This window comes from Patella vulgata, chromosome 5, assembly GCF_932274485.2.
Source record: "Patella vulgata chromosome 5, xgPatVulg1.2, whole genome shotgun sequence".
NCBI lineage: Eukaryota > Metazoa > Mollusca > Gastropoda > Patellidae > Patella > Patella vulgata.
In genome coordinates, this window is record NC_065883.2 from 59,360,991 (window position 1) to 59,370,189 (window position 9,199).

Consider the following 9,199-nt stretch of genomic DNA (forward strand, 5'->3'; position numbering starts at 1 on the left):
AAAAAACGTCGAAAAAATATGCGAAATGTTCATGTGATTATAGCTCAAAACCTATCAACTTTCAAAGAAGACAAGTTATGATTTTCTAAAAGGAAATTGAATTCTCTTTCCAATGGAGTCAACTAGAAATATGCATCTCTCATCACTACTTATGTATCATAAGATGTATCTGAAAAAAAATTTGAAATTTTTTTCAAGATAACCTTTGGAGAAAAACTTAATGCTACAAAGTTCAAAATTAATCTGACAAGTTAATTTCATTTTAAGGAGAATTTAATTTCCTTCACAATGGTACAATATTTTTGAAAATCTGATGGTAAATAAAAAAAATGGCAACCATTTTAGTAAAAGAGTAACAAAGTCGTCAACCGTACTGTGATTGTTGCGACGGAGGAAACCGTTAGGTTGTCGACATATTTTGCTTACCTTGACTTGTTTAACTTAATATTAATGTACAAAGCTGTAGTTTTTAAGGCTTAATGGTGTTAACATGTATTCCATTGAAAAAGCTCAATATACAAAAATAAACAATTTTTTGTTGAGTTTCTGGGTGCTATCATCAAATTCGGGCGGCGACTTCAATGGATTGGATTTATGTTATTTATACTAGGTAAATCTGTTGTATACATGTATCTGAAGGAAGATATCCAGAAACATTCTGGGGAAAAAATGAGAAACACCAAAGAGTTTATAAAACCATCTTTATACATGTACATGTATATCTTTCAAACTTGTAAATTGAACTCAAAACTTTTTAAATTTTAACTCAAACTTCTGAACTCAAACTTCATAAAAGTGAACTGGGTAACATAACTCTGAAATAAATAAAAAGTAAAAATTAAAACTAGAACATAGTCCATTTTAAAATCAGCAAAATATCAACAAATCTTTGGTCCAAGTTCATTGTTATTACAAATGTCTATTTTGACTGAGATGCGTGGTACAGTGGAAAGCATGTTTTACACAAATTAACAGAACAGATATTGCATCCGAATGACGATTGGATCCCTCTACCACTTGGTGCACCTTTTCCTGAGGCACTGCACAAAACACACACACGTTTGCGCCCAGAAAAATGAACTAGCGAATGACCAGATATGTTGCTTTCATCGAACAAGTTTTCTAATTTACGTTTTGGGGTGCGTCTGTAACTTTTAGAAACTGCTCCACCAATCAAACACTTAGCCAGCGAATGACGAAATTCAAGTTGAGTCATTGGGGTTTTACCCAGTGCTTTCATGTGAAGCTTATAAATCAGAAAGCTGTTTACACATGCAACATTTAGTAAAAAGTAAAACAAATAGCGCCACCATTTTAGGCTTGTACGGCCAAAAGAATAGTATTGGCGGAGCTGGTCACCCAAGTCTACTCCCCCCATACATTTGTTGTAATTAATTATGCAAAGTGGTTTTGAAACATTTTCAATAATTCCAGCTCTTGTTCTGCGTTGTACTACCGACATTTCAGCATCACAGTTCGTAGACAAAATGTGCACCGTCTTTTTATCCTGCCATGCTGTTGCGATCAAGTTGTTACTTTGAATAAATTTGGTACTGCCTTTAGCAAGTTTATGAACATGTGATAGTGGATAGTATTTCCTATTGGACCGAATAGTACCACAGCAGTATGTCTTTTTATTCAAGAGTTCGATTGCCAAATCAATACTAGTGAAAAAATTATCGAAGTAAACATGTCGATACTCGTATAACATGGTTTCCATAAGGTCCATAACAACCTTGTGTCCAAGATTTTTTTCTTGTACTCCGTCGAGGCTTTTGCCAGTGTAAACATTGAAGGCATGTACGTAACCTGTATCAGACGCAGCAGCAATCCAAACTTTTATACCTCTTTTCGTGGGTTTCATGGGCATGTATTGTACAAATCCGAGGCGACCCTTATACTTAACCATACCCTCATCAATACTTATATTTTGTGGGGGATCATATTGTTCTCTAAAAGATTTTTTGCACATGTCTATCATGGGTCTTACTTTATACAAACGATCAAAACCATCTGCACCCTTAGCTGGCTGTTTAGTAGAATCGGTGAGATGCAAATCTCTTTGAATTGCAAAATATCTGTCACGAGACATGCACTTCCTTATGAAGTCACTGTTCAACGAGGGGTCTGACGACCAATATTGTTTCAGGGACGGCAAAACAATCAACCCCATCAGCATTGTAATACCTATAAAAGTTTTCAGTTCACTCACTGATATATTTACATCACGTCCATTTTGAGATGAATAACGGTTTGTCTCTAATTTCAATGTCTCCCAAAAAGTATTAGGAATCAACTGATCAAAATATGCGGAAGCTGGAGGCAACTTGGAACCATCTCCGGCGCCATCAACTATGTCAATCTGACCTACATTTGGAAAATTAGTCGGTCCTTGTTTTGCCGAAAAACGTTTGATAATTACCTTGCGAGTAATCTGACTCCATTCGAGATCGTCCCTATTTAATATGTCCTCAAAGTCATCATTTTCGCTGCTAGACTCTCCAGACGAATCGTATTCCAGTCCTTGTTCAATTTCAATGTCACTTTCATCGTCAAAATTATCATCCAATTCACGGTCATTTATTACCTCTTTTTGCTTCAATTCGGCACATTCAACGTCATAAGAATCGAATCCATTAAAATCGCCGTCTGAATCCGATGACGCCATTCAAAAATTCAACGAAAAACCTTCATTTTTACACAAAACTCTTCAATATAAAAAATTTCACGGAGGCCGCCATTTTGAATACTGCTATGTTTACAGTACACTCCAGTTGTCGTTAGTCACGTGAGAGTTTTGTTCCGAGTGGAAAATTACCGAGTTTTACCGACCGTCATTTCGGGCGACATCGGGCGATCCCGTACAGGACGTTACGGGCGGTTTCGGGCGCTTACGTAACGAGAGGTAAAGGACAAGCTAGACCTCTTTGTTTTATAAAGTCCTTTGAGAATTTCCAGCGTGCATAACGAGGAACCTGGCGTGGAAAAGTGACTAGTCGTTCGTGTGGGAAGAAAAGCGAGGTCTTCTGTACACATTGGCATGCACGTAAAATGGTAATGGAATATTAGTAGAACGCCCCACCGCTGTCCTCTGGCAAGATGCCCTTCATAGTATAATGGTGTGATAATCTGCCGATCGCTAAGATAATTAATGTTTATTAAATTAACCGCTTTAAGATCAACTGGCTAGTAAGCACTAGTAAGTGGGTAACGACGTTAATCCCATGTATTGTTTTTGTTGATTTATTATATTGTTTAACCCTTTATGCTTTCTTCATCTATCGAGATGTCAGTTTTAATTACAACATTTACTTTTATCCTATTATCTGATTTTCTTTAAATATAATAAATTTGTACATTGAGGGCAGTCACTAGATAGGATACCTTACTAAGTGCAGTAACTAGCCTGTCAGTACAGTATGACGATATATACTCTTCAAAAAAAGAAGGGGATATTCAGAAACAATACAAAACTGCGGAAATGCACTGCTGTTTTAATCAGAGGTAACCAGTGTATGTTAATAACAGACCAATCGCCTACACATGAACATAAACAGTTCATATGGGCGGCTTATCTGACTCCCCCATTTTACTCGCAAAGAGATACACTGTCAAAAGTGAAAATGGACGTTTTTGATTTTTGTCTTCAAAAAGAGGAATTGCTCCACCAATCCTTAGACATTCAGCAATTCGTCGTGGCATGCTTCTAATTAAACGTCCAATCACAATTTGGGGCAATCTGACCCACTCCTCTTGCAGTGCCACGGCCAATTCTTGCAGTGTTGTCGGTTGACGTTGACGTCGACGAACACGTTTCCCGATCATGTCCCAGACGTGCTCTATATGGGAAAGGTCAGGACTCAGGGCTGGCCAAGGCAAATGGACAATATGGTGACGCTGGAGGTAGTCATTCACACACGAGCGCGGTGGGCACGGGCATTATCATCTTGAAAGATGAAACGTCGACCTGCACGTTGAGCAAAGGGCAGAACTATCGGTGCCAGGGTGTGGTCACGGTAGTACACACCAGTGACCCTTCCTTGAACAATATGCAAGTCCGTTCTGTCAGTCATGGTGATTCCTCCCCACACCATAACAGACCTACGCCCGAATCGGTGAAATCCAGAGTAAATCTGGACTCATCTGAGAACATTACACGCGCCCATCGACGATTACCCCAATTTATACGCTGCCTACACCATTGACGCCTGTTTGCCATGTGCTGGCGAGTTAATGGAGGCACAACACGCGGTCGTCGCGCATGCAAATGGGCTGCATGTAGCCGATTTCTAATCGTTTGGGGTGTAACTCGGGGTGTGACTCGGTACAAGTTTCCAGAAAGCTGACTGACCGTTTGTCCTCGATTTCGCAGGACCTGTGTAAGCATGTATCGATCCTGGGCTTGTGTGGTGGCTCTAGGACGACCTGAACGAGGTCTATCATCAACATTGTGTGTTTTTTGGTACCGGTTTCACAGTCTGCTCGCTGTGTAGAACCCATTTAAAGCATGCCAATAGCACATAGACGTTCATCATATTGAAGACGTCTCATTGCAAATTAAACGCAACACACTAAAGCAAGAACCGATAGGAAAGTAAACATGGGTAGGATAAACCAGCACGCGGCAGTTTTCATCAACCCTTCCTTGAAGTGTCAAATTTGACAATGAACCCCTCCCACGTGTAGGGCGCTATTGCGTGTCCCACATGCAGCTCAGTGGTTCTGTTGGGGCGATAAGTTCTTCATCTGTGAACATACTCTGAAAGCATGTCAAGTGTCCATGACTATTTATCATATCACAACCCGCATAGGTATTTGCATTTCAATATCCCCTACTTTTTTTTTGAAGAGTATATATATATTTATGTTCCGGAATAATAAAGAATTCAAGAATCATTCAAAGTCTGTTATATTACACTTCTAAAATAGCACACTTTAGTCTGGTCGGCGCAGAAAAATAGGATGTTAAACCACATTTCATTTCATTTATGTTAAAATACAAGTGTTGAATTGGGTTGATCTGGAATGTTATTTAGACTACTGTTTGGGTAAGCCCATGTAGCAAGAGTGCAAAAAAAATTGCTTTTTAAATTTGTAGCATAGTATTTATTAATATCTATGGCTTATTATTAGATTCAGACATTGTACATAAGTCATATTATCGCATATGCACTTAAATCAAAATGAGTGAATGATTGACAAGTTGATACAGAAAAAGAGTTATAATTTGGTAAACATTCATTTCTAGGTTGATAACAGATATCACGTGTGAAATTTCTATTGTAAGTTTCCACTATCCATCTAAGGGTGATTTTCGACGTCATTAGGCTAATTAACCAATCGTTATAATTAATTACGTCATATTTGATCAATTAGATAATTGAAGGTCCAAAACCAAAAGTTACAAGACCGTTATATTTCTGAGCATTCGTCAGACAGCAGCTGGATTCTAGAAGGAGAAGATGTAGCAATCTCTCCGAAGTTCTGCTCCAAACTGGGCTATTATGCATTGTACCATATGTAAGCAGCTTGATATATAAAACGAACTGTTGCATTGTAATTCCTGGTAAGACAACCGTCTTAACTACTGAGAAGACAAACGTCTTAACTACTGGATAAGAGATAGAAGAAGCAATTACACAGCGTGAAAAGGAAGTCAAAGAAGACAAGTTAAAATACTAGACGATCACAAGGCTACTAAGATTATGTAGTAAGAAAAGAATGCATGGGTCATACGTAGGATGTGGCGACCGGTTTTGAGCTATGTCCGCTCTCCATTTTTGACAAAGACCCATGGTGCTACACTCTATACGATTAAATTTTTGTTTCATTTCTGGCTTACTGTGTAGACAATGAAACACAAAATCGACAATATCTCTATCTCCATATCGGTATTATCTACAGACGTTAAATTTTTAAAGAAGAATCGACATATACATCAACGAATTAGTTTGAACCTATATCAAAAACGTTCTAGTCATTTTAAGAAATCTGTTGTGATTATATTGCAATGTCTTTAGTCGGTGTGCAAAACGAAAAATATTGCCGCGATCATTCTCCAGAATGAAATAAATCCAGTAAAAGCTTTTATTGAAACAAGACCAATAGCTAGCATAGAGATAATTAACAATTGAAGAGCATTAAAATATACCCTCGTATCTACTTCTGTTATAAAGCGGTATAAAAACCAATATAGGGTATAATTTATATGGTACTGGGCGGCAATTTTGAAGACGTTATCAAATGTCAATCTACTTTCGGTTTATTTAATAAACGCCGGCGGCACTCTTTGTAAATGAGTGACAATAAATAGCAAAGACAAACGAAACTTATGAGAGTATACCCGACCGGTACAGCTGACGTTATAGGTGAACTCTTAAGAACTGAATGCCCATTTCATTTTTCTTAGATTATAAGTCACGCGATGTGAAATTTTGGCAGATAATGTTTTAGTCTCCCGGAATGCCGTTTTGTGAAATGAAATGGGGTTAACTTCCTACTGGCCCGTTTTTTAAGACAAATGTTATTTTCACATTTCTCTGTCCCTGCCGCTTTCGACAGGCCTACTATACTATACGGTTGGAACGGGGCTAGCGAGTTAGGATCAGTCAGCGCCTTAAGCGAATGACAGACGTTATGACAAGGCAGCACCATGGTCTAAAGTAATCAGTCTGTGGTTTAGGCGGATAGAACGTGGGGATGCGGGGGGCGAGGGGGGGGGGGCAATAGTTTGGTTCTTTACAAACTGTCCCAGTCAGTACTAGCAGAGATTATGATCGCTCCCGACCGTACGAAATCACTTTGTGTGATCCGCATCCTTCCTATCACTATAATGTATCGTTGTATTTAACATTAAGAGTATATTTTTAGTGTGTATAATTTATATGATTATAATCTTAAACAATGTATTTATATTTTTGTATATACATCATTATGTATGTTGTATCTTTATTATTTGCCGTCTTCAGTAGCCCAGTCGGTTCATAACAATAGGACGTTAAACCCCATATTTTCATTTCATTTTTGTATCTTTATTTTAGGTAAATATTTATTGAAGAAAAAAACAGTGTTAAGATAAAAGGCGTATGAGAAATCCTGTAGTGAGATTGTTTCATGTACTTTAGTATTAGAGATTGCAATACACATCCAATAAAAATAAAGTTATGTAAATTCCTAAGCGACTTTATAAAAGTCCCGCGGAAATCCATTTCGATCTGGTGTAGCCTATTCAAATCACAGCTAATCAAACTCGTTTCAACCATACATAAGCCTGTTCACTAATCCTACATCACAAATTAAACTATTTGTAGATTGTTACTTGATGTTAGGGCGTTATTTGCACAGGCGAGGCTAAACAGCGATCAGTTTATGGCTTATCAATCAACAAAAGATTATTAATAAAAATCAACTAACGGCCCATAAAATGAAAATTTATATGATATTATCAACTTGTAATAGGATTTCTTTGTTGTAGGCTGTTAAATCTGTCAGGCTCACAACCTCGTTGTGGCTATAATATTATTGATAATATAAGCTTTATGAGACGACCATATGGCCTTAGCCCTTAGCATCTGGAAGGAGAAATTCTTTGTTTGGTATAAATGGCTATTTTTTGGGGACTGTGTGTCGTCAGTTGTTACAATTTGGTGTAACAAATAAGACTTCAGGGGCTTTAGTCCGGCCCGGACTCTTTACTTCTTTGTCCATACAAAGTAATAATAAATTGTCATCCGGTCGGTGTACAATTACTTGACAGTTTCTGAACTTTATTACTCCGCAGATAACTTCATCAAAGAAACCCTTTTATTAATAAAAAATACGGCGAGGATTTTCGCCTTTTAAAGTCGATAATTTGTGGTTTGCATAGACCAACAATAGAACACAGACTATGATATGGTGAACTTTAATACACGTTATCAACACAATTTTATAAATGTTTTAACTTTTACATAAATAAGCTGAGTCAAGAATTCCAATTCCAGGATTTAAATGCAATCATTTGAAATTTGAGACAATTTAATTTGACAGTTGACCTCGTTACCGTGTGACGAGACAGCTACACGTGCAGTTATTTACAAATTTTTCGAGTTTTTGGGAACGTTTTTACTTTGGAGTTTTTTTTTCTGTTTTGAAAAATGACATAGATTTGATATTTGTCGTAGCAGACGACAAAGGCTTGCATATGGCGTGACTGGCTTTTCTCTTAGTAAATTCTGATAAATAGATAATATTATCTTCTAAAGGTTAACTTAGTTTACTGTTTCATCGTCTGCATTAACGAATGTGTTTTCACTCGCTGAGTCCTGGCTTTCATCATTTCGTGAAATGAATTCCAAGGTTACGATGACACCAGTGACAAGTCAAAGAATGAAAATTGACAAAGATTGTTTTGAAATCTTATATCTGCATTAGAGCATGTCGAATAACACGTGCTAGCACATGCAGACAAGCTACTCTTCTTTTTTCACCCAATCTGTTCGGTTTTAAAAAAAAAGAGATTGCATTAAAATGAAAATATAAATTAAATTTGAAAAGAGTATATAACAGACAAATGAATTCCGTGATCTGGCAATTCGAATATAGTTTACTGTAAACAGTTTTAGTTAAGCAAAATGTTTCATATATTTCAATTTTATGATCATTTGTTTATATTTAACCATCAATAAATTACAACTGCCAGTTGATATCATAACAATTAAACGGAGTTCAAGTATTTACCGTGTTCCCGACATGGACTGAAGGCAGTCTATCCGATTACATACAACCGGAAACGGATGACATCACTATCCCGATCTAAATAGTGGAGTTGATTCTATACACGAGAGAAAATAAGAAAGTGTTTAATGCCAGATAAGGTAATTAATTCGAACCCTAGTAAAACTTCTCCTGTACATTCAAATAAACAACTTTTATTATAGAAAACTGTTGATATTGTAATGTAAACTTGTGTTGAACTCACTTTAACCAACTTTAAGTAATTCTCTGTTTGAATAAAACAAACTGATTGACAATAAACTCCGTGTTGTTGCTCTACTTGAGATACGGACAGGTGGTAATAGGGTATTGTTTATTCGAGTGAGACCATTTCAAAATAGCCCAATTCTTCATAGAGGCCGACTCGACCTCTAGAATGTAACGAGATCAGAGATTCGACCCCTTTCTCATTGTGTAATCTTAAAGTGGGATCTAAGCCCCCAGT

At 37.1% G+C, this 9,199-nt stretch overlaps 1 protein-coding gene across 1 annotated transcript; it reads right to left on the bottom strand.

The window, feature by feature from the left end:
• Positions 1-821: 821 nt before the first annotated feature.
• LOC126821794 (piggyBac transposable element-derived protein 4-like) lies at positions 822-2,898 on the bottom strand. The gene has a single exon (XM_050550293.2). It carries the CDS (start codon positions 2,666-2,668, stop codon positions 920-922), a length of 1,749 nt encoding a protein of 582 aa, XP_050406250.1. The 5' UTR covers positions 2,669-2,898; the 3' UTR covers positions 822-919.
• Positions 2,899-9,199: the final 6,301 nt, after the last annotated feature.

What these genes read in the sequence shown, in the direction of transcription:
- LOC126821794 (XM_050550293.2), bottom strand. Translation starts at nt 2,668, where the DNA reads ATGGCGTCATCGGATTCAGACGGCGATTTTAATGGATTCGATTCTTAT.